Source organism: Mustela nivalis (genome assembly GCF_964662115.1).
Source record: "Mustela nivalis genome assembly, chromosome: 10".
NCBI classification, from domain to species: domain Eukaryota; kingdom Metazoa; phylum Chordata; class Mammalia; order Carnivora; family Mustelidae; genus Mustela; species Mustela nivalis.
Window position 1 is genome coordinate 62,333,170 of NC_139029.1, and position 26,391 is coordinate 62,359,560.

Sequence of the window (26,391 nt, forward strand, 5' to 3'; positions counted from 1 at the left end):
TTCAGAAAGTGCCCTACTTTTCGGGAGTGCCTGATGACCTGCTCATGGCCTCCATCCTGATCTTCAAATGGCAAAACCCGGGGTGGGGGGCATTTTGAACTTGCTCATTAAAATATATGCCTGCTCATACCTGCGTGTGTTTGAAACCTAACGACTTCTTGAAGGCCGCGGGCCTTTTACACGGAATCTGAAGTTGGGAGGTTGGACGCAAGGACAGAGGACTTAATCATGCTCATTTGCCACTTTGCCACTTTTCTCCCACTCTCTTTAACCCAGAGACCCGGCACAGCGGCCGTACCAGTTTGTCTGAGAGAGTCAGGGCACAGAGGAGAAAGCTGGGCAGGAGAGGCCTTTGATAGTTGCCTAGACTCCCTGGTCCCCAGGAGGGATGTGATGTGGTGAGGAAGGCTGTGGGGTCAGCTCCAGTCGGCTCTGCCAGGCCACTTCCTAACTGAGTGTGACCTTGAGCTAGTTGTTCGGTCTCTCAGGAGCTCGGCTTCCTCCTCGTTAGAAGTGGACTTGGTGATCCTGGAGACTCAGCCATGAGGTCGTCAGTGGATGAAATAAGTTAGTAGATGTAAAGTGCTTGGATCTGCACCTCGTACATGGCAAGAGTTAGCTTGGACCCCCCACCCAGTCCCTCGTCACTTAACTCACGAGGCTTGCTTCCCTAGTTAGCAACCCACATGCAGAAAGAAGGTAGGATAGTGTAAAAAAAAAAAAAAAAACATAAAAAACCCAGCCAACTGCCTCCTCAAGCCAACAGGCTAACAAAGGCAGTGGGAGCAGGTGCTTATGGACACACAAAGGGCTGTCACAGTTGATAGCTATATGGCAGGTGTAATTATGTAACATTGCCTTCAGGATGCCAGAGAGAAAAAGCATGAATAAATTGAAATGTTAATGACTTCTAGTATTCAAGGAAATATTCCATTTATTATGGAAAACAAATGAAAGGCAAGTCAACCTGTCATTCCTCTTACTCCGGGTTAGTTCATCACGACTGTCCATAGAAGGGAAGCAGCTTTCAGGATGGCCCTAAGAAGGCCGTCAAGAGACTGTTGGTGCACCTTATGCTGTCACCGTCTCAGGCGTTCTTTTCCCCAGCCCCCATCCTGAAGGTTCGACGGTTGCTCTCACAACACGCTTTCTCCAAGAGCTCTTTGGAAGGACCCTGTATTCTGTGTCCTGGTAGAGCAAGTGGAGAAGAATGCCAGGTGTCGGGCAGCAGACACGGTGAGGCTGGAGGGAGCGCCCTGTTCAGTCGTAATTCCCGCTCAGGGAGGCCGAGAAGGGAAGAACCAGAAGCGGCACACGCTGCCTCCCAATTTCCTGTAACCTTTGTCTCCGCGACAGGTTAGCTGAACCACCCAGTTAGCAACCCCGGGACCCTGAGTCTTGCTTCCCTCATGTACAGGATGGTAATAAAAAAACAGCCAAAAAAGCCAGCAGGTCATGGTGAGGATTGCATGAGACCATGAATTGTAGTAGAATGTCTGACTCCGTGTCCTGCACACTGCTCGTGCTCAGGAAAGACGATTAGTATTAGGAATAGTACTAATACATTAATAAGATATTGTAAGATATATAAAATAATTATTAATGTTTTCCTAAGTACTTGAGAGTTGCCCCAAAAGTTACTAAGAACTTTGGCAGGTTCAAAGACTAGGACACAGCTGTTGCCTTCTAGAAACTCACTGTAAGCCTTATCCACACGAAGACGTAATGAACACAGCACAGCCACTTGGAGTCAAAGGACTCTCGCAGACAGTATCGATCACTGGAGAATGAAAAAGCAACTGGAAGTCAGTCCTGCTGCTCATCTAGCCGTTCCCCCTTTTGTTTTTATTTTGGAGGAAGTTGAGAACTCTAAGGGCCAAGCAGGGTTCGTGTGTCCTGGGCTCCAGGACTTAAGGAGGTAAGCTCTCACCAGGACCCAGGAATGGTATGGAAGTTTCTGGGAGATAGCAGAGCTCAGGCTGTTTGAGCCCACCAGAACACAAATTCTCCAAGGGCCCTGAACTTTTTCCAAAAGAAGAAGAGAAAATAACCACTTCTGCTGCTCAGAAGCTATGTGACTTGGAGAAAGTTACTTGACTTTACTGACCTTAGTGATCTTGGGCCAGTTACATACTCACTGTCTCACGGACTATCTCTGTAGTATAGTGACTTAGCTTCTGTATCCCTAAGATGGTGACGACAACAGTACTTACTGTGAGGGTTTCCATGATAATCTCATAAGACACTAGATGAGGAAGGCTTGGTGTATATTAAGCGTGGTGTATATTAGAAATGCACAAATGTATCAGGTGAAGGGACGCTCTAATATGCAAGTGTGGGTGCCCATTCCCACATTTTAAGGAGATGTCCAGCGAGCGGTATCAAATGATGCCCAGGGGGTGAGGAGAGCCTGGCTGCTAGAAAGGGAAGGACCTGTGTGGCCTCTTGTATGCCACTTTTCTGCCCCACGGGGACTGGGCTGCACGTGGCCTCCAGCTCCCACAGGCCATCACATGGGGCGGCTCAAGTGAACTCGCCCATTCTGTGGCTTCCCAGTGTCTCGCTAGACTAGAGAGTTAGGCATAGGGGGCCAGACTTCAGCAAGCAGAAAGGAAGCCAACTGCTGATTTGTGGTAAAGCAACTTTTTCTGACTTTAAGACGCAGCTAGTATCCTCAAAAGGAGTTATTTGCTAAATTAACCACAGAGACTTCATTCCCTCAACCAACTCATGTTGGGTACTGAGGACGTAATTAGGGTTGAATAAGACAGTCTCTGCCTTCAGTCCCCTTGGGGTCACTTGGACACAATTCGGTCAAAAGAGCCAGAAAGCTCACGAGGCACCTGTGGGAGAAAATCCACACTGTCTGCCTATGAGTCGCCTCTGACCCGCAGCTTTCCTCAAACATCCGCCTCTGACTTTCTGCCGGACTCAGAGGGGTCCTTGTATTCCTCTGACCCTACTAGGTGGAACAGGGCAAGAGAGAAGGAAGACTGGGCCCACCCATCCCCCCTCCGCCAAGAGCAGATCCACTTCTCTCTATGTTACATCCGGGCTCTTCTCTGACAGGAGTCGCCTGGCAAATAAGAACTCTGACAGCCTCCGGTGTGAGCTACAGTCCTGCTGCTCTCTGGTCACATGCCTTTCAGGAGAATCTAATCATTGCCTTCTTATTGCTGGGGAAGCAGAGGCACAGAGAGATCGAACACTGGGCTACTTCTGTGGTCATCTCTGTCAGCCTAAGATGACAGTGACCCAAAGGGAACGTCAGCCGCCACATGCATGACATGAGGGAGGGAACAGAAGATGAGAGGGAGTAGGGGACTAAATTATTCCCCGGGGGAGCAAAGAGCTGAGCAATCCCTGAGGGACCGGTTCCCAGGATAAAGGTGGACGGGCTCGCCCCTGCAAGCCGAGAGCTCCCCGTTTCCATCCAGCCCTCCCAGAGCTCTAGCCTTCCTACCCCTCCACCCACAGGCCCTGAGTTGCTTCCAGGAGTCATTCTTTGGCAAGAAAGCTTCTCGTAGCCCCTAAACTACTAAGCACGTGGACTCCTCATAGTCCCACATTCATATTTAAAACCACAGATGGGAGCAGCGGATCTATAAATGGACAGACGCATTCCTCAAAACCTGGCCAAATCTAACAGAATGAAGGTCGTCTGTGGGGCCGTAACCTTCCCTCTGTCGCTTGGTGCCGAGGTAGCTCCTGACTGCTCTCCCTAAGTCTGCTCTCTCTCCTTCCTCTCCAGACACCACTGTGCTGCTGGAGAGACTACATCTGACTCAGTTCAACCCCTCAGTAGTTCCCCAAAGCTTTTATTTTATTTTATTAAAGATTATTAAGGATTTTATCCAGAGAAATACAGAACATAGGTAGGCAGAGTAGCAGGCAGAGGGAGAAGCAGGCTCTCCGCTGAGCGGGGAGCCCAGTGCAGGGCTTGAACCCACAACCCTGGGATCATGAGCTGAGCCAATGACAGATGCTTAATGGGACCGAGCCACCCAGGCGCCCTCCCCAAAGCTTTTAGAACAGAATTCCCACCCCCTTGCTTAGCACACAGCCTCCAGGACCTGGCTTTTGCATCTGCTCTAGTCTCCCCTCGTCTTCCCACACAGACTTCTTTCTCCTTAAAAAGGAGCTCCCCCTGCAGACATCTGGCCTTTGGCCCTCAGCTTGGAATTTGCAGCCCCTTCTTCATCTGGCCGATCACTGCTGGTTCTTTAAAATAATATTAACGGCTATTTTTCTGCACACACCACACGCTGGTCCTGTGCTTAGTATGAATACATGTGCCATTTCATGGAAGCCTTGTGATAATGCCATGAGATAAACATTACTCTCATTATTTCACATGTCAAGCTTGAAGACCTAAAACAGCCATCCGGGGTCATGGGGCAGGGAAGTGACAGAGCTAGGGTCTCCAGGACCTTCCTCCACGGTCTCACATGCAGCAGGCCCTCCTCCTGCAAGCTTTCCTCACTCCTGTCAGACCCTGCCTGTGCCCCCACTGGGCCCTCTGCCAACCCCGCCCCCGTCCCTCACCCCCCACTGCCCCAGTTTGTCGGGATCCTTTATTGGCCTATAGTCTCGTCAAGAGGAGGGGTCAGTGCTCTGTCCAGACTTGCGTCTTCAGGACTTGTTTTTGTGTCTGGCACATAGTATGTACTCAGTATTGATTGACTCAGTGAATAAAGAAAACCTTCGTTACCTTGGCAGTGTGTAAGAAACTGATTCTATAGTTATCCCAAGCCCAGAAGTGTCCAGTGAATGAAAAATATAATTAGCAAATGACCAATTCAAATCTGAAGGGTCCTAGGACATCAGTGGCGGCCACCTGTTTCGTCGTTCTCAGCTGGAGTGAGCGCTGGGTCTTCACAGAGGGGCTCAGCCGTCAGGCAATTAGTCTCCATCCTGCCCCTAGCCCTGGGCTCCAGGCTCATCGGTATTCTGAAAGCTGGGGAAAATTAATGCCACGTTGCACCAGAGACAGTCTCAAAATATATTTTTGTGTGGACAGTAGACCCTTAAGTCATGCCATCTCATATAGAAAGCCAAATCCATTCTCTCCAGATGGTCTATAAATTGCAATGAAAAAAAATCTGTTATCATTGCCTTCCAAACTAAGTTACGGTGAGTATTTTTAATCTCATTTTCCACTGTAAATTATTTGCGATAATAATGGGCCAAGCGTTTAAATTCTACCTAATAATCTTATTTCTGGTCATACTTAACACATTACCAAGTTTACAACTCTCTGTCACCCGTCGTTTCTTGAGTATTAATTAGCAGAGTAATGACTCAGAGTGATCACTGTCATGGAACTAAATTAATATCTCATCCATAATGTGAAGGACATCTCAAAGGTATCATGAATATCAGAGAGTTGATTCTACTAGAATTATTAGCTAGCGAACATTAATAAAGCTGCCGGTGTAACAGGGAAAGTTCTAGTTGGCGACAGTCCACGGTGTAGAATCAGATGCTTACAGAGACAGGTAGGGAATGGTAATGCACCCAGGAGGTTCACATTTTATGAAGTAGACTTCAAATATAGTGGTGTGTTTTTTCCCAGACAGTTTTCTTTGCCATGATTTCCTTCTTCTGTTTTTGCCCTGATTTGACCCACTCTTGGCAGCCCCGGGGTATTTCCATCACCTTCCTCCCTGTGGGTACCATCGATCTATGAAGAGATGTTGTAACACCACCAGAGGTGCCGGAGTTGTGGAGGGTGAGTGGGAGTCCGGATGACTCACTCCGGCTCTCTGCCCCACAAAGGGTGGACAGCGGCAGGCTCTCGCTGCTCTGTCTGCCCCAGAATCACCAGAATTAGTCCACTGGCTTCCAAGGGGTATAGACATTTTCCTTCGGTAAGAGGCTGTAGAAGAGTCAAGGGGACTCAGCAGGTCCCACCGGGCTGAAGCAGATGTGTGGGAAGGCCTGCTCTAGGAGCATTTCCTTCGGGATGCTACTAGTATCCCTAGTGGCCCGCAATTCAAGCTAATTTCAGAACACTCTAGACACTTGACAGCTGTCCATTCAGCTCTATTCTACTAGCATTTCCTGACTACCTACTGGATGCCGGGTACCATGCCCGCACAGAAGGGTGTTTAGAGAGTCTGAGAGCTCTAGAGAGAGGCAAAGCCACCATTCCCTTCCTGGAACCTCTGTAGCCTTGTAGATACTTCAGCCCCAACTAACGGATCAGGGTCAACCCAGATCACACCTAGAACTGGAAGGATTCTCGCAGGCTTGTTGACATCAGGACGCTTCTGCCGGTTGTACAGCTGAGCTGCCAGAGATTCACAAATGGAACGCGACTGACTCCCGTCACCATTAATATTCACGAGGATGACATTCAGGGAGCACAAGGGCTCTGCTGCTCACGCTGACGAGCTGCAGAGTGTCCACCAAGCCCGGGGCGCCTCTGTCCGCAGGTGCTCAGGAGAACGCAGCGAGGACAGAGTTGTTCCAAACCAGGTTCCAACAGGGGCCATTGGTACAGAACCCCACCTGGTAGAGCAGGTTTTCCGAGATACAGAAACTCGCTCTTAGGAGTTCCACTTTGGTCCACATCTGAGCCCTGAAACTTCTTCAGTTTTTCTGTCATCTCTGACATCTTTTTTGTCATCTCTAAAATAGGGGTCAGAACGGTACCTCTGGCATGGGGGCATTGGGAGGATTCAGTCGTGTCAAATGCCCAGCGCTCTGTTCGGTGCTGTAAAAGTAACTAAAGTCCGGCACCCAGGATGGTCCATGAGTGAGGCTGTGTGCTTACAGCCAGGACCTGGACCCCTCCTGCCCGCCAGCTCCTCAGCCCTCAGACGGAGCAATGACACTGACCTTAGGCTCCCTCCCTTGCCTGATGGGGACGTGGAAGGGATCACGGAAGTGAAGCACCATAGCTTAGGAAGAACCTCACTAAATCAGCCGTCCTCAACCTAGCTGTGTATTTAGACTCTCATAAGGCGCTTTTCAGGGGCACCTGGGTGGCTCAGTGGGTTAAGCCACTGCCTTTGGCTCAGGTCATGATCTCAGGGTCCTGGGATCGAGTCCCGCATTGGGCTCTCTGCTCAGCGGGGAGCCTGCTTCCTTCTCTCTCTCTGCCTGCCTCTCTGCCTACTTGTGATCTCTCTCTGTCAAATAAATAAATAAAATCTTTAAAAAAAAAATAAGGCGCTTTTCAACATTAACAAAGTTTTGCACTTACCAAAAGTTGCATAAGTAGCACAGAGAGTTCCTGTATACCCTTCACCCCCCTTCCCCTAATGTTAACATTTTGCATCATTACAGTCCAATGATCAAAACCAAGAAATGAACACCAGTGCGAAACTCTTACCTAAACAACAGACTTTACCCAGATTTCACCAGTTTTCCGGCTGAGGTCTCTGATCTCCTCCAGGACCTAAACTCCAGGATCCCTTCGCATTTACATATCTTGGCTCTCGGTCTCCTCCTGTCCGGGGCCATCCTTCAGTCTCTCTTCTTTTCACGACATTGAAGAAATCTGGATATTGTCACAGGAGGTCGCTCACTTTGGATTCGCGTGATGTTTTCTTATGATTGGGTTGAGGCTGTGCATTCCTGGGGAGGGTACCACAGGAGCAGGAAGCCCTTCCCAGCATCCCACATGCCAAAAGACACGTGATGTCAGATGTCTCAGTGTGGCAGTGTTAACCTTAATTGCCTCGCTAAGGTGGTGTTTGCTGGGTTTACTCACCTCGAAGTTATTATTTTTTCCCTTTGTCATTATAAATATCTTGGGGGAGATACTTCATCTAAATAACCTATTTCTCTTCATCATTTTTCCCCTCTAATGTTTCATTCATCGGTGCACCTTGCTTGCAACAGCTGCAAGGCTGTTTTAGTGGTGATTTCTCTATTCCCTCATTCTCTCTAGATTTATTGGAATTCTTCTATATGGAAATGCCGTTTCTTCTTCCCTGTTTATTTATAGATTCAGCTATTTACTGAAATCATCATGGACTCGTGGGTGTTTCTTTCATTTTATGGGGTTTATAATCCAGTACTACCATTATTTATTCTGATACTCGAACTTCACGTACTTTTAAAATAGCTGTGCCTGGGACCCCCCTCCAAATCAATTAAGCCCGAATCTGTGGAGGTGAGACACAGGCAGTGGTATTTCTTTAAAGCTCCCTGTGTGCACTGAATGTTCGTTCTCTCACGACTCCCCTCGCCCCACCCTGCTTCCTCCCTAAAGAAACAAAAACCCTCCGCCACACAGTTTGTGCAGGATTTATTCCCGAGGTGACCCTTAGAGTGCTGATGACAGGCTGTGGCCCCTTGGGAAACTGGCTCTGAGATGATCGCCGCCCTCACACCTCCATGCCCTCCGCTTTCCCTGGCCCCCCCAGACAGGAACTGGGGTGCCAGACTCTCCTTTACAACAGTAGCCTCCTGATGTGGAAATTCTGCTGATGTATATTGCTGCTGGGTCAGGAGGAAGGAGAAAAAGCTACTTCAGTCTTTAAAGTCAGGTTTGAGGAAAGACCTAAGGAATGAGGACCTTATTCTAGGAAGGACGCAGTGGTGAATTACAGCAGGTGGCAGCTTTTCAGCGGGAGGGCTGTTCCCACAGGCTCTTCGGCTCTGCCCTCAAGGCCCACAAAACACTCCTCGGCCATTTGGGCAGAATTTTAAAGTGTGGAAACAATCCCACTTATTTGGACACCTTGGAAATCATAACAATTAAATGTGTAAATTCAATTCTCCCTTTAAGGGATCAATAGGGAGCCAAATAAATTTTCATTCCAAGAGATGGTCTTCCTGAATAAGGAAACTGATCTTCTAGCATCCGTTAGCTGGTTTCCAATTTCTCTGTATTCCTAGGTGCCAACTCAATCTCATGGTATTTTTAGAAGCTTAATTGTTTCTTTAATCAGATTGATTCCAGTAATATGTTCAAAGTGCAGATAAATCAGATTTAAAACCTGATTTATATTGGAATAAAAGCTTAACTCCCAGTGTACCATGCCACGGTGAATTCGGCACTGTTCCCCAAATTGTGCCATATGAATCTGGGGACATTTGTCTCACAAATTTTTATCTTTTTTTGTTTATTCTTTTCTCCATGGTATTCAGTTCCAGCTTGAATTCTTCCTAGAATGCATTTTCTGTATGGAAATTATCCTTTGTTAAAACTTCAAGGGGATTCCAATTTCTGGAGTAAGTAAAGACGTGAAATCTGTATTAGCTAGACAGGGCTGGATCTGATGTGTCACTGTGGAACACAGAGATACTTCTGAGACAAGCCTGATGCAGATTCAAAGTATTAATTTGGCATACCATCCAACCCAGGAGGAGGAATGTTTAAATGCTGCATGACAAAAATAAATCTCTCTTCCTGGAAGAACTTTAACCTCAGAGGAGAGGCAGCTCAAAAGGTTTATTGTTGTCAGAGCCACAAACTTGACACCCCTCTTGATAAAAGACTTCGATCCCTGACCTCGGTAAAGTTGCTACTCTAGGAGCTATTTGTGTATTGATCTCGTCTGAAGAAAACAAATAGGTGTCTAGCAAGATGAACATCTCTGGGAAACAAAGGTACTGTACTTAGAGTAGAGCCCGAGTGCACCAAGTGGGGGCCCCAGGGCACCGGGCACGGAAAGGTGATTTGCCTGAGCCTTTTAAGAGAAGCACTGAAGCTCTACGTCAGAACCAGTTGGTGAGCGTAGCTCAAGACAGGAAGGTTTGCCTTCCTGGTACCTTGGGGTACCTTGACTAATTCCATCATAGACTTCAACATGGAAGAGGTGGTGTGGATTGGACTAGAATGGAAACCAGTGTGAGACCAGGGCTCTTGGGCGTTAGATATTTTAGTAACACAGGGCACCCAACTGCCTCAACGTGTCAGTCCTTTGCACACCAACCTCAAGAAACAAGCCAGGGTTTCTCATTTGAGGTGAAATATGGATATAGAAACAGAAAAAAAATGTTGGGGCTATCCAGCTACAGTGTAAGGATTTAAGGATTTGGAATTTCTGGATTTAGATACTCTGGATTTGGGTCCATTGTCTACCTAGAACAAGAAGAAAATGGTGGCATCATGCTTACTATCTTTGTTCTGTGGGATCAAACTAGGATCATCAGCTTTCCATGTTGGAGGAGAAATTGTCTTTAGAGGTTTGCTGTTGAGTTGTCAACACCATATAAATTTCTGTCAACAGCAGAAATTTTAAAAGTATTTATTGAGGACCTACTAAGAACAAGACAAAGGCCTGCCCTCATGAACAGATTATAAAGAAGCAAACAGCAGCAATTCTGGAGAGGGATTAATGCTGTGAGAAAAATAAACCTGAGAAAGAGAGAGCATGCACGCAAAGGGACAGGTGTGAGGTAAATCCTCTCTGAAGAGGACATGTTGATGTCAGTACCCAGCAGTAAGAAGGAGTGAACTGGTTAGAAACGTGTTACAACCAGGTAACTGTCTTCACGTGCCAAGGCCTGAAGGTCAAGCTTGGCAGAGCTGATGACCAGAAAGGCCAGTATGGCTGGAGCCTGTTTGGCAAGCCTGGGTTAGAAGAAAGCTCTGGAGAGAACCACCTCATGTAACACCCTGTAAGCCACGCTTTTATTATAATTAGAAGCTTCTGGCAGATTTGGTGGAGCGGGGGGATGGGTGGGAAATGTGGTGTGTTTTTGTTTTGGAAACATCTTTGTAGCTGCTTATGCTGAACTGACTGCAAGGGCAAGAGTGGAGGAACTACAGTGGGGGTCTTAGCAACGTGGGCTTTCTACGTCCCAAAGCCCCGCATGTCCCATAGTATACTTTTAATCTCTCTCTTTGATAGTGATGCTCAAACATTTATTTCACAACCTCAAAACCCTTCCACTTGCTTCTTGTGTACACATCAGGAAAACCCTCTGTTGGAACTGACTTGACTTGGAAATAGGTGTTGTGCTCATCAGCTTCCTCAGTCACGGAGGTTTTTCCCCTTTACTCAGTCATCTCATCTTCCTCCTACAGGGATCCCAATCACCCATCAGTACCTTACCACTATTATGAACCATTTGGACCTGACGAATGCACCATGTACCTCTCCCACGAGCGAGGACGGAAGGGCAGCCATCACCGCTTCATCACAGAGAAACGCGTCTTTAAGAACTGGGCACGGACATTCAACATTCACTTTTTTCAGCCAGACTGGAAACCAGAATCACTTGCTCTAAAGCCTCCGGAGAATAAACCTGTGTTCTGAGCAGTGAGGGTGCCAGACCAAAACCTCAAGTACCTACTGCATCAGACGCCAGGGCGCTGAACTTCCAGAGCCGGCAGACACACGAGAGGGACAGGATTGGGAGCAGGAAACTCCTCCATGACCAACACGTGCAGATGGCTCGGAGGCAGGACCGCCAAGCACTGCGGTTGGTGTGTAAGGAGAAAATTCCAGAATTACTATGTCCACATGAGCGTCATCCCTTGCAAAAGGGATTACTTGAGGAGCTAAATGCCCAAGTCAGTGATGCTGCCGTGGTCTAAAGAACATTCTGGATCTCTTTAAGTATCGTCTTCAAAACCGAAGCACGAGCAACTCAATGATGTTAGTTGTGTTCCTTTGTAGAAATGCCACATCGAAAGACCTTTTTCTATTAAGTTGTATCCTAACCTGATCTATAATCTGTGTCATCTGTTGGGCTCTGTATGTGTGATTTGTAAAAAGCGATCTGAAAGTGTGGACATGATTTCTGAAGAGCACATCTCCACTGACTTTCATAAAGCAAATGCCCAATATTTATTTATTAAAAGTTTTTTAGTGTACTCTAGGCCAGTATTTTTATAGATTATGATTATGTGGTAATTTATCCTTCTTAACTCTTTAACCCTGAATGATGGTTGGAAGACACCTAGAATGGGGCCGGTGAGTGACTGGGTTCACGACACTCATGGTTAGCAATTGATTTGGCTTGGAAATGTCACGTTGGCGTTTTTTGAACCCTTGGGCTTCAAGAAGAGCTATGACATTTTCTAATGTAAAGAAATGTTCCAAATGACAAAACCGAAAACCAAAAACTGTGTTGTTACAACAAAAAGATACTAACAAAAGAAACTTAAAGATGGTTGTCTTTAGTAATAGTTGGTGTAGGTTACTTGGCATAAACCCTAGTTTCCTTGTGTGAGAATGATGTCCCTGTACCACATGACAGTGTAAGTTTCCTTCCAAATCTAAAATTCTGTAAGCCTCTCCTTGACCCACTTGAGAACCTTACACTTGGATTGATAGGGTTTCTTCAGTAGCAAAAGCCTGACTTTTGGGGGTCTTTTCTCCCCCTACTATTTATCTCCCTCTGTGGTTAAAAACACAACTTCCTCACTGGTCCCCATCGGCTACAGTCTACCCCCATGCTTTTCTGGTGTTTCTTGAACCCCAAAAAGAGGGAGGGCAAAAAACTAAGAGAGAGAGAACCTCTGTGGTGTTCCCTGGCTATAGGAGCAAGGAACAGTCCTTCTCTGAGTCTGTGAGAAGAGAAGACAAGGAGCTTCCCTAACAGACGACTCATTTATCCTGTGAACTATTCAGATTCACTCACTGCAAGTCTCACATGATAGTCACAGCCATTCCCTGGTCTGGAGGAGTATGAAGGACTTATTTTATCCAGAGCCAAGAGATTAGTATGAAGGACCTTCATTTAAGCAAGTGATATTCCTCAAAATTAGTCTTTTTAAAAATATACCAGTGGGTTTTTTTTTTCCACATGACTTAGAAGGCATGCACTTTTCCAATGCCACATTCAAAGGCACCAGCAAGTATTACGTGTGGAGACCGACATTGTTTCACAGAACCTGACCTGACCTGTGACTAAAGAAGGTTTTTCACATTGCCACTTCCTTTCGCTTTCCTTACTTAGTACTAAGATTCCATTCCCTTGCACTAACTAGTACTACTTATCATATGGGGTTCTGTGGTTGAGGTGTAAACACAGTCCAGATATTTATAGGACAGAAACAAAACAAAGTTGGGATTATTGTGGTGTAGCTTGAGCTGCTAAAAGCCAGTACAATGGAAACATATATGTGTTCTTCAGACTTTCTTGTAGTTTTTAAAGAGACTGTAGAATATCATTCCAGATATCTTTTGTGGCATGGACTCCGGACACACTCCGGACACACGACCCTTTGTGAACGTAAGAAAAAGAGTATGAATTTCATGTGATGGATTTATAGGCCACCTTTACCATCACTTGAAGACAATATGTTGTTCAGATGTAAATAGCTCCTTTAACAAGTTTTATTTTTATGGAAATTTGGAAAGGCATACTTGGGACCTGCAAAAATGTAGCTGTATTACCTAATCTGTAATATCTCAAATGCCTGGGTTATCTTTAGGTTTAGGTTTCAGGATTTGGTTTGTTTTTTTGTTTGTTTTTGTTTTTGTTTTAGGACCGTATGATAACTGCATCTTTTTTGTAACTTCTTCCTTCTTCCCAAATAATCAGTAGAGTGTAAAGCAACCAAATTCTGAAAACCCCTGGCTTCAATGGGAAATAGCTTACATCTAAATGTAGCTAAGATACAACAGTATGGGAATTCATATTTTTTCAAATATGGTATAAATAGGTGTAAGACTGATCACTTGGGCAATGGTTTTTATTATAACACTTCAAGAATATGCCTGGAATTCTGATAGATTGTGCCGACGGAGCTGGCTATGGGCAATTGAATTCTTATCTTGCCACTATCATTTCCTGACTCTCGGTCTCAACACCATTCAAAACCACTAAACATCAACTCTGATATAAAAGATGATGACAGAACCATGTTTACAGACCTCAGTGATTTCAATATCCAATTGTGTTGGGAGCCTTAGTCCTACTCGTTATGTTATACACCTTTGTCTTCTTTCCCAGCTGTGTCATCAGCTACCTCCTCGCTTTTAAGACCCCAGTAATACAAAGCCACAGCTGGCCGATGCATGGCGTCTGTTATTTCAATGCAAGAACATTTGGCAGAGGCCATTACAATAGATAGCCATTATGGGCAAAGATACAGGAATTCACAAACAAAATCAATCACTTCAAATGGCCCATAAAAAGAGGAATCTTACATTTAATATTCTACAGTAAATATTCACCCAAGAAAGCGTACATTAAAAGAACATTAGGAGGTAAATATTCAGTGTGCTGCATGGGGACTTTGCTGCGTGATTTCCATTATGGTTAATGGGTGTTTGGTAACTAAGTCCCTGTGCTTCACTAACCCTGGGATGTGCTCCTAAGGGCTAGACATAAAACCAGAGTGATTCAGGAACTTCCAAGGTCCTAAGATTTCAGAGCGAGAGCTCATCTTGAAAAAAAATAAAGGAAAGCAAAACACAAAATACTGTCCCTGAAAGAGAAATTCGCTGGTGTTCTCTCGGAATCCTGACACCATTGCTGGTGTGTGCCTCAGAGGCCAAACAACACCTCTCTGGACAGACTCCCTTTGTCTCCTGAAGTATTCTCCATTACTGATCTATTTTAATCACATTAAAATTGAAGGATATCATCTCATTTTGAAGTAAAAATTCACCTCAAACGTTAGAATTATTGATTGGGAGGCTAAATGAATGTTAAGTAAAAGTGGACGGAACAAACTAGAATTTTGTCAGGATCCATGCAGTCTTATGTGACCATATCTGTACCGGTTTAATACCCACCCAAATAGTTGTCCTTATGCAGGGGTGACCGCATTTCAGAAATACACCCTGATTTCCACTGGGGTGATGACTCAGACTGTTAGTTCAGACTTACTCTGAGATTCCTCTTCTCTCTGTAGTGTTAGAAGGTGAGGGTAACACTCCTGCATATTTCGTCCCTGAGCCAATCCTTCCTTCCATCCTTCCTGCTTCTCTCTGGAACCTCAGTCCCACCCTTCCGCCATCATTCTCTCCTGATTGTCGTCTGTCTACACTGGGCTCTTCAACCAGCAGTCTTTGGAGGCTGTTAAGGTTGTTCAACGAGAGACATACCTGGGGAACAGGCATGGGGTGGGCCCTGCCAGGCAATGAGCACAGTAGGTGGGACGAAGACATCCGGCTCCAGGACTAGGTCGTTAAGAAGCATCATCTTGGTTTCCTTCGGGCTGGCAGGGGTGGGGAGGATCTTCAGGACAGATCTTCAGTGCTAAACCAGAGGACAAGCCCCGGGCAAACTGGGACAGTGGGACACCCTATCGAAAGGCCACCTCAGAGAAAACTAGAATACTAAGGCATTGGGCGGGGGATGTGAATTCACTGCCTAGGTTCTAGCATATGCCAGAAGATGCTTCAGAGTGGAGAGAGGTGAGAGAGTGTCTATAGATTTGAAAACGAATATGAGCAAGCCCTCTACTCCAGCTCACGCATCCCCACCTACTCAGGGTATTGAGCCGCCATAGAAAAGCAAAAAAAAGTCTGCGATCCTGTTTGTTTTTACTCAGTGCCCTAATATTCTATGCTACCTTGTATTATTGTTCCTGTCTCTTTATGTGTGTGTCCTATTAGTCTAATCAGATTGTAAGCTCTTGGAGAGCAGGGACTGTTTCTCCTTTGTCTTTGTAGCCCCATGCCTAGTACAGTGCCTTGCACACAATAGGCGCTCAATAAATGTCTGTTGTTGGTGATGACCTCTTAATGGTGGCCCATTGGATTGGTAACCAGTATATAGTCTTCCATTTGAGAAGTGCGGCAGACAGAACAGGTGATGAAGTAGTTAAATTTTAAGTGGGTTTTTACAGGGTCAGTCCTCAAACCTAGAACATTTTTAATCAACAGAACTGACCTAGATTTGGATAGGATAATGTAGCTGAATTCATTAGGTTTGTTAATGTTGGCTGTACTGAACACACAAAGTGAAGTTCGGCAAGCTTTGTGTTCTCGCTGTTAGCAAGCTGCTCTTAGCACAAATTAAATTTAATATTGACAAATGCTATAACATATGTAGAAGCAGGCCCGGCTCTGACTTCTCTGGTTCAATTACAAAAGGGAGGCTAAAATGAGATGAGTTCTAGCCTGCCTTAAACTTGACAGCTTCCCAAATCTGCTGCAAATTCCAACTGGTGATTTCTGAGGGTCTATAACAATGAAGTATACATTTATCTTAAAATCAAAATGAAACAAACAAAAAAAATCCACCCCCTTCTGTTGCCATGAAGCAGATCCCCAGTGCTTTTATCCCTACCAGAACATGAGGGGAAAGGAGAACTCTTGGGAGAGGGTGCCCTCAGGTGTAGCCTCCCAGTCACCATCTAGGGTCCCCACCTGGCCCACATCTGGTGTCCAATTACCTCCTGGTTACAAGAGAGGACAAGATGGAATCAAGTCAGTAAAGGTGAGTCAACGGCTGGTGGGGGCCTCCACAAGGAGCCATAATCACTATCTTCTTGAACGTGTGAGCACTCTGGAACCCTTTTCTTTCAGTGCCTGTTCTTCCACATACCCATTTGTAGGATCTCAGTTTCATTTTGAAAAGCATGAAAAAAAGGGCTAGGACACTACACGAAACTGAGAGAATGCTTCCTTCTGAATGGACAGGATTATAGATCTTCCCACATTTTCAACATTTTTATTGTAATCACAAAATGTTATTTCATAAAATATTAGGAAAGAGTTTATCGTAAGATTTCAAATAGGATCCCAGCTGGGATGTTGGGAGAAATCTGGTAAATGCCACATCTAACTACACTTAAAAGAAACCACATTTCCAGCTATGTACATAAATCATTTCAAGTGTTAGCATCTTAACCTCTTTACCATGAGACTGCTTCTTTTAATTTTAAAACCAAACGTAGGTTTTGTTTTCCATGAGAGTGAATTAAAATTTTTAAAATCATATTTTATCACTAAAGATCTACTGGGTGGTCTGCACAATGTTGTGAGCTCTCTATAATTATTTCACAATAATCTTATTATCCCGTTGTGCAGAAAAGTAAACAGAGCAAGAGAAGTGCATCTGACCCCCAGGGTGATGAAGATGAGAGTTGACACATGGCTTGCCAGGTCCCAGGCAACCTCTAAAAGGTTTACATGTATAACTGCAATTAATGCTCACAATAACCCTAATAAATGGGTTATTTTAGCATTCCCCTTCTACAGATGTGAAAACTGAGGTACAGGGCACATGAGTAATTTTCCCAAGGTAAGGGAGCTAGTCAGTGGGAAAGTTAGATTAGAAGCCAGCAGATCTGTTGCTGGAGTCTCCCCCTTCAGGCACCATTGTACTTTCTGGCAGAAATTTATATGTAGTAATTTCTATTAGAATATTCAAATACTCTATTACATCATATTCACAATGTACGTAATATTTGATACATATTAAATAAGTAACAAATATGTAAATTATGAAGTGAACATAAGAAAATTACCATTATCTGCGAAGCCCACTGAGTGTTCCTTCTATTGTCTTGGATTTTCAATTTACCATTCTCTTACTTTTTAAATATTAGTTTTATTACATGCAGATATATCAATAAGCAATATATTATTTAGTTTTACATAGTAATAAATAAAAGTTACAACATTGTAAAGTCTTCCAAAAATTGGTTTTTCTTCCCAACATGTATCCATTTTCTCTGCATATAATTCTAGTTTATTTTCATGATTGTGTAATGCCAGTGTGTGACTATACCATAACTTATTTTTATCCATTCTTTCAGTGAACATTAGGGTTATTAGTTGGTTGCTAATATGTACAATGTTTTTGTGACCATTCCTGGGAAATTCTTTTGGTACATGTGTGCAAGAAGTTCTATGCTGGAAATATACCTAGGGATAAAATTGCTAAACTATAGAGTACAATTGTACCCCCGTGCATGATACTGCTAGGTTGTTTTCCAAAGTGGCTGGACACTTTATACTCCTAATTTTCCACAACTAGTATATACTCCGCTTTATACTCCTAATTTTCCAACTCCTAGTTGTCCACATCTTTGCTAACTCTTGACTTGGTATTTTCCGACTATAAAATGTTGTCCTTCTGGTACATGTGAATTGTATCTCATTGCGATCTTGACTTGTGTGTCCCTAACTTCTCATCAGGTTTAGCGTGTTTTCTCTTCAGTTAGTATTACCTTGTCTGTAAAATGTCTATCCATTTTTTTCTACTTTCCTGCTGGGTTAGCTCACTTTTCCTTTTTCTCTTAAGGAATTCTCAATATATTCTATATGGTATTTATTAATGTCTGTGTTTGCAAATATCTTCTTCCAATTTGTGGCATGTCTTTCTTTTTTCTCTATGGTGATATCAATGAACAGAAGCTTTTAATTTCAGTGTAGTCATGTTTTCTAGCTTCTTATATGATTAGAGCTTCTTATACCCTCTTTAATAAATCTTCCACCGCTCCTGATCAATAATTACTCTTGTTCCTCTTATGTAACTCTTAAAAATTATGTTACTTTTAAAAATTTCAAATTTTTTTCTCTCATGTGGCCATAAAGGATTTATATTTTTGCATAAAGTGAAGTAGAAAGCACGTCTGTTTTGTATAAAAACCAACTGTCTTAGCACCATTTACTGAGATTCATTCTTCTCCAGTGATCAGCAATCAGATTTCCGTGTTTGTGAGGATTTATTTCTGTCCTCTATATTGTTTCATTTTAACCAAATTGTCTATCTTTGTACTAATATCACAGTCTTAATTATTATAGCTTTATAATAAGTTTGGGTATCTTCTAGGGCAATTTTCCTCTCACCTTATTGGATGTTAAAGAATGTCTTGCTGATTCTTTTTTTTTTTTAATGACTAATTTTTGTTAAGTTTTTTTTCTAATAATGTACACAGACTTTATGTATATAGACTGATGGCGTTTTATATAACTGGACTTCAATGTCAACACTATTAGGAGGACAACAGAGTGCATTTCCAGCACCCCAGAAGGCTCATTCATAATCCCTTGCAGTCAATCTCCCTGTCAAGGGTGAGCACTTTCTTACTTCCACCAATGTAGATTTTATTTTGCCTATTTTTAAATTCCATATAAATAGAATTATTTGTTATGTACTTTTTTGGTCTGGCTTCTTTTAGTCAAAATTATGTTTGTAAGATTCACCTTTGTTGATGTATATAGCAGTGGTTCTTTTTCATAACTATACAGTATCATTGTGCATCAGAATTGGCAACTTAATATGGGTGGTCTTTGGGTTGGTTCCAGTTTAGGGCTACCATGAATACAGTTGTCATGATCATTCTTGTATATGCATTTTGATGGACAGAGAGCTTGTTTCGATTGGGTATATAGCAAGGAGTGGAATTGCTGAGTCAAAGGTACACCTGTGCTAGGCCTTACTAGATATTGCCAGTTTTCCAAATTAATTGCATCATTTTACACTCCCATCAGCAGTAACTGAGTGCCCCATTTACTCCACACATTTACCAATGCTTGGTATTAGCAGTCCTTATAAATATAAATGTGTCCCTTTTGCTGGCTATATAGTGGTAAATTACCGTGGTTTTAGATTTGCCTTTCCCTGATGATGAAGTTGAGCTTCTTTTCATATGCTTGTTGACTATTTACACATCCCCTTTTGTGACCTGCCTAGTCTGAGCTTTGGACCGTCCTTTTAGTTGTGTTGTCATGCTTTTTCTTCTTTACAGGACTTCTTTTTTTGTTGTTTTTTTTAAGATTTTATTTTATTTATTTGACAGACAGAGATCACAATCAGGCAGAGAAGCAGGTGGGGGGTGGGGGACGTAGGCTCCCCACTGAGCAGAGAGCCTGATGCAGGGCTTGATCCCAGGACCCTGGGATCACGACCTGAGCCAAAGGCAGAGGCTTTAACCCACTGAGCCACCCAGGCGCCCCTTTACAGGAATTCTTTATATAATCTAGTTTTAACTCCTTTGTTATATATATTGCAGTGTATGGCTTGTCTTTTCACTGTCTTAATGGTATATTGAATGACTGAAAGTTCTTAATTTTAATAATTTTAACTATAATTTATCTGGATTTCATGTATATAATTTGTGTCCTATTAAGAATTCTTACCTAGCCTGTGGCCATCTCTTATCTTTTTTTCTAAGAAAAGCTTCATATTTTTTTCCTTTTGTATTTGTATTTGATCCATCCCAAATTAATTTTGGGACATGTTGTGATGTAGGGGTCAAGGTTTGTCCCCTCCTTTAAGAGGATCTAGTGATACAGCATCATTTATTGTAAATACCACCCTTTCTACATTGAATTCAAGTGTCCTTTTCTCGATAAATAAGCTACTGTATGTATGTGGGATTGTCTCTTAACTTTGAATTCTATATCATTTTTATCTCTTGCACCATTACCAAATTACCTTAATTACTATAATTTCATAAATCCCAACATCTAGAAGTAGAAAGTATCTAGTTTATTCATCTTCAATATTGCTTTATTTATTTTTGGCATTTGGTATTTCCATATGCACATAGAATTTTAGAATCAGAGTGTCACTTTCCATATTTAATAAAACCTGCTAGGATTTCTATTGTGATTGCATTGATTCTATGGATTAGTTTGAGGAGAACTGACATTTTAACAATATCAAGTATTTAAATTCATGAATACAATTCAAAGTTTTCCATATAGAGATCTTCCACATCTTTTCTTATATCTATTCCTGGGAGTTTGATAGGTTTGGTGCTATTGTAAGTGGTTTTTTTTTTTTTTTTTAATTTAATTTTCTACCTGTTTGTGTTAGTATATACAAAAATACAATTGATTTTGTATATCGATCTTATATTCAGCATTAGAGCTAAATGAACTCAACAATTGTCAAGTTTAATGAAGACCATGTAGTACCATTAAAGTGATGTATTTTTTTAAGTGCATAGTATCAGGAGGTACAGGATGTCAATATATTTCATTAACAGTGATGCTAAATTTGATCATTATATTAAGGTAGTGTCATGGTTAATTTCATGTGTCATTGTGGATAGGCTGTGGTGCCTAGTTGTTTGGAAAAGTACCAGTTTAGCTATTTCTATGAGGAAAATATTTTAGACTTGGTAACACCAACAATCAAAGCAGACTTTGAGTAAAGCAGATTACCCTCTGTAGTGGGGTAATCTGGGGGTGTGGGATACTCATCCAATCACTTGAAGGCCTTAAGAGCAAAAACTGACATTTCCTGAAAAAGGAAGCAAGATTTCCCCACCCCACCCCCCACCCCAAGACTGCAATGTAGAAACCTTGCCTGAGTTTCCCATTGCTAACCTGTCCTGCAGATTTGATTCCGGGCTATAACATCAACTCCTGTCTGAATTGCTAGCCTGCCAGCTTGCCCGAGATTTCAGACTTGCTAGGCTCCACAATCACATGAGCCAAGTCTTTAAAATTAACCGCTCTATAGGTAGATACAGAAATACAGAGATAGATGTATCCTATTGGCTTTGTTTCTCTGGAAAACCCTCACTCATGCAAGTGATATCCTCACTATAAAGCTACTATTTCCCCCTTTATAATTATTAGGAATTTTGCACGAAGATGTTTTCAAATATGTAAATTTCCTGTTTCTCAACCAGGCACTAATTTTAGTATCCATAGATGATTCCTGCTGCAATAGTTGTTACTGTGGTACTTGACAAATACTGGAGGTTTTTTCTATTTTCATCATTTATTCTATATTTATTTTTACTGAGAATAGAAATTGTACTGTTAAATAAGAAAAAGCCATCCATTCTTCCCATTTATCCATATTTTTTAAATCGAGAAAACAATCCATTTACAATTGTGTCAGGAAGAATAAAGTACCTAGAATAAATTTAACGAAGGAAGTAAAAGACCTGTACTCTGAAAACTATAAAACATTAATGAAAGGAGTTAAAGACAACAGAAATAAATGGAAAGACATACCATGATTATGGAGTAGAAGATTTAATATTGTTAAAATGTCCATACTACTCAAAGCAGTCCACGTATTCAATTTAATCCCTACCAAACGCCAAGGCATTTTTCACAGAACTAGAACAAACAATCATAAAACTTGTAAGGAACCAGAAGAGACTCTGATTAGCCAAAGCAATCTTGAGAAACAGGAACAAGCCTGGAAGGATCACATTCCCAGATTTCAAACTCTACTATAAAACGATAGCAATCAAGACAGGTTGGCCCAGCACAAAAACAGACACAGAGAACAACAGAACAGAATAGAGCCTGAAAGAAACCACACTTATAAAATTAATCTATGACAAAGGTGACAAGAACATCCAATGGAAAAAAGACAGTCCCTTAATAAATGGTGCTATTAAAACAGGACAACTACATGCAAAAGAGTGAACTGGATCACTTTCTTACACTCTATACAAAAAATAGTCTTAAAATGGATTAAAGACTTAAATATCAGAACTAAAACCATAAAACTTCTTGAAGAAAACATAGGCAGTAAGCTCTTTCACACTGGTTTCAGCGATAACAACAAAAGCAAGAAAAAACAAATGGGAATACAGCAAATGAAAAAAGTTCTGCAGAGCAAAGGAAATCATAAATAAAATGGAAAGGGAACTTACTGAATGGGAGAACGTGTTTGCAAATGATCTATCCAATAAGGGATCAACACCAAAATATACAAAGACCTCTCGCAACTCAGCACCAAAAGAACATACAATCATTAAAAAACAGGCAGAAGACCTGAAGACATTTTCCAAAGAAGACATACAGATGGACCACAGACATGAGAAAAGGTGCTTAACAACACTAATCATCAGGGAAATGCAAATCAAAACCACAATGAGATATCTCCTCATACCTGTCAGAATAGCCATTATTAAAAAGACAAGAAATGACACGTGTTGATGACGATGTGGAGGAAAGGGGAACCGCCATGCACTGTTGGTGGGGATGTAAATAGGTGTGGCCTTTATGGAAAACAATAAGGAGATTCCTTTAAAAATTAAAAATAGAACTATCATATGATCTAGCAATTCCACCTCTATTTATCAAAGAAAACAAAAACAAGAACTGAGAAATACATATGCATTGCAGCACTATTTACAAAGGCCAAAATATGGAAAGACGTTTAGCATCCTTGGGTAAAGAAGATGTGGCATATATCTACAAAGGAATATAACTCAGCCATAAAAAGAATGAAATCTTGCCATTTGTGACAACATAGATAGATCTAGAGGTTATCATGATAAGTGAAATAAGTCAGAGATAACAGATGCCATATGATGTCACTTCTATGTGGAATCTAAAAAGTTAAACAAGTGAACAAGCAAAACAGAGACTCAGACACAGAGAACAAACTGATAGTTGCCAGAGGGGAGAGATGCGGAGGGATGGATGACATAGGTGAAGGGGAGTAAGAGATACAATCTTCCAGTTACACCTATGACCTGGGGATATACAACATGGGGACTATAGTCAATAATACTGTAAAAACTTTTTTTTTTGTATGGTGATAGATGGTAACTAGACTTATGGTGATCATTTTGTAATGTATATAACTACTGAATCACAATGTTGTACCCCTGAAACTAATACAATGTCGTATGTCAATTGTACTTCAGTTTTTAAAAGTTTAAGGTGGATGCATCTCCACCTTCAAAGCAAAATAAAATAAAACAAAATAAAATAGTAAAGTAAATTAAAATGAATAAAATTAAAAAAAAATTTTTAAGTTCCAAATACAGAAGGCCTTACTAATTTTTGTGTGGTGATATCTAACTTAATTGTTATAGTTAGAGAATGTGGTCATTATGCTAATTCTTTGAAAGAGTCGATATTTGTTTTATATACTACATTTGCCAAATTGTGTAAGTGTTTCCTGAGTACTTGAGAAGAATGTGTATTTTTAAAATTTTGGTGGGATTTCTATATTTGTCCATTAAATCAAGCTTGGCAATTGGATTGCTCAAGTTTTTTCTATTGCTACTAATTTTAGTCTGCTCAAATAATAATAGAGAAGTGTTTTGAAGCCCTTTAGTATGACATTGAGTTTTCTTCCAGCAATCTACAAACACTTTGTGTTAGCTATAGTGAGATGCAGGCAAGTTTGTAATTATTTTATCTTCCTGGTTAAATTACTTGCTATTGTTTGCTATTACCCAGTGTTATCCCTACCATAGCCTTTTCCCTAAAGTCTGTATTTTTCTGCCATTAAAATAGCTACCTCAGTGTCCATTTGGTTTATTATTGTTGCCGACCTTGAATTCCAAGATGAAGACATGGACTTGGTGATGTTAGCCTTGTATCACTAACCTTGTTAAGCATGGAAGTTATAGGAATTAAGCAATGTTTCATGGGTTTCTAGGAATGCTAAAAACTTTTCTTCTGCTAAGAATTATTTTTTAAAGAAAAACATCAAAATAAGTATCAGTGTTTCAATTCCTAAAAGATTATTCCTTGTTCTCCATTTAATTGTAGGTGGTTCTTATGGTGAGAGAAAAAAAATCCCATTTGGCTTATTTTAGTAATAATAAACTTGTATCCTTAAAACCAGATGTCTTTCTCCATAGATTAACCATCACTATTGCTGAATGTCTGTGTGTGTGTGTGTGTGTGTGCTGTTCATTCTGTCTATAATGAGCTTCTTCTTTTTTAATTTTTTAATTTTTATTTATTTATTTATTTTTAAAGATTTTATCTGTTTGACAGAGAGCGAGATCACAAGTAGGCAGAGGGTGAGAGGGAAGCAGGCTCCCTGCTGAGTGGAGAGCCTGATGCGGGGCTTGATCCCAGGACCCTGAGATCATGACATGAGCCGAAGGCAGAAGCTTAACCCACTGAGCCACCCAGGTGCTCTTATAATGAGCTTCTTCTTTAAGCAGGTATCAAAACTGTCGGTCTGTTTCTGGCAAATAAAATGAAGAAATGAGGGCAGAAAAGTGAGCCCTCCTTGTGTAATCTGATTCAGATGCAAAGGGACGTCATTGCTCACAGAACTCAGGGTGGTCACTGTGTGCTCCAGCAAAGCAAAGGCCTATAAGCCAGCCAGTGTCAGAACCCTGGACTCCCCCCCCTTTCCCAACTGGGTGCCTCTCAACCACTTTGCTAGACCTCTATTTTCTGTAAAACTGGGGTCCCTCCAATTGTTACCATTGCACAGTGTTGTGGTAAGAATTAAGTAAGAATATATGAGCCCTCCATATATTCTTACTTAATTCTTACCACAACACTTTGCTTTGCTGGAGCAAAGGATGACTCAGTCCCAGCATGGGCGGAGGGGTCCTCCAGAAGTGCCTAAAAGAAATGGCTACATAGATCTGTAGACACCTGTGAGGTCAAAGACATGTTAAACATCTGCCTACCACAGGGGGCCTGGATGGCTCAGTCCCTTAGGCATCTGCCTTCGGCTCTGGTCGTGATCCCAGGGTCCTGGGATTGAGGCCTGTGTCGGGCTCCCTGCTAGACAGGGAGCCTGCTTCTCCCTCTTCCTCTGACTGCGGCTCCCCTTGCTTATGTTCTCTCTCTTTCTCTCTCTGTCAAATACATAAATAAAATCTTAAACAAAACAAAACAAAAATCTGCCTTCCTGAAAAGTGCTTCCCACTCAATGCCCTTCCTTTCTCCTGTCCACCTTCTCGGGCCACTAGCCTTAAGTCTCATGTTCTGAGTCGTCTCTGGTTGCCTCTGATGAAGCATTTCCTGATCTCACCACGTGGAGCTGACCCTCCCATTCTATTCTGATAGATGTCTCTCCCAGTATTCATGAAATGTCTCACTTCCCACACTAGAACCCACCCTGAAACCAAAGAGGTTGAGTTCAGGTCCAGCTGGGATTCACTTCTGTGTCTCCAGCACCTGTCGTGATGCCTTGATCCAAGTAGAGGTGCTCGGGAAAGGGAGGGAGAGAGAAAAAGAATAATTGTTTCAGTCAACAGGAAGAGGTTTCTGTCCTCCCCCTCATAATTTAGTGGGGGATAAAAATGCACACATGGAATGTTGATAACAAGACTCTGTGGGAACTCTGTTGAACCCACGGCTGTATGGGATAGGGAGGAGATGAGTCCTGTCTGGTGAGTTTAGAAATGTCTTTATGCCATCTCATTTATTGCAAGGTAATTTAACTCTTGAATGGGATGGACTTGTATGATGAGTTCCCCGCCCCCACCCTCAACAGGTAGCTTCTTCCCTTTCGAAAAGTAAAGCTTTCGGGAATTATTTGATCTTCGTTTGAAGTCAGTTAAATATTAAAGGATCTCTCCCTCCTTTGCATGAGCCAACCGAATTGAAAGATCATATCACGGGGTTCTGAGAAAAGGAGCACAGAGCTTTGCATCAATTCGCGCCCTCCCTCCCCACTCACAGGTAGTGCTGCCCTGTTCCATTAACTAACTCTTGCCTGGACGAACGTGGCCTCCCAGGATTGCCTTTCTTCAACTCATTTTCATTCCCCAAGGCAGAATGAGTCTCATAAAGTACAAATTTCACTTGGAACCTTTCTCTGAATTCTGACTAGCTGCTCAATTTCGTTTCATGCCATAGCCTGGATTCAGAACCCATTGCC

General features: G+C 42.3%; 1 protein-coding gene across 1 annotated transcript in view; it reads left to right on the plus strand.

Annotated features, from left to right (window-relative positions):
- The window catches only part of ST6GALNAC5 (ST6 N-acetylgalactosaminide alpha-2,6-sialyltransferase 5), a 169,337-nt gene extending 153,725 nt beyond the window's left edge, over window positions 1-15,612 (plus strand). The window contains exon 5 of the mRNA XM_082686618.1: window positions 10,991-15,612. Within this exon, the coding sequence (XP_082542744.1) occupies window positions 10,991-11,222 (232 nt within the window). The 3' untranslated portion in view covers window positions 11,223-15,612. The remainder of the gene's footprint in view (window positions 1-10,990) is intronic.
- The last annotated feature ends 10,779 nt before the right edge of the window (window positions 15,613-26,391 follow it).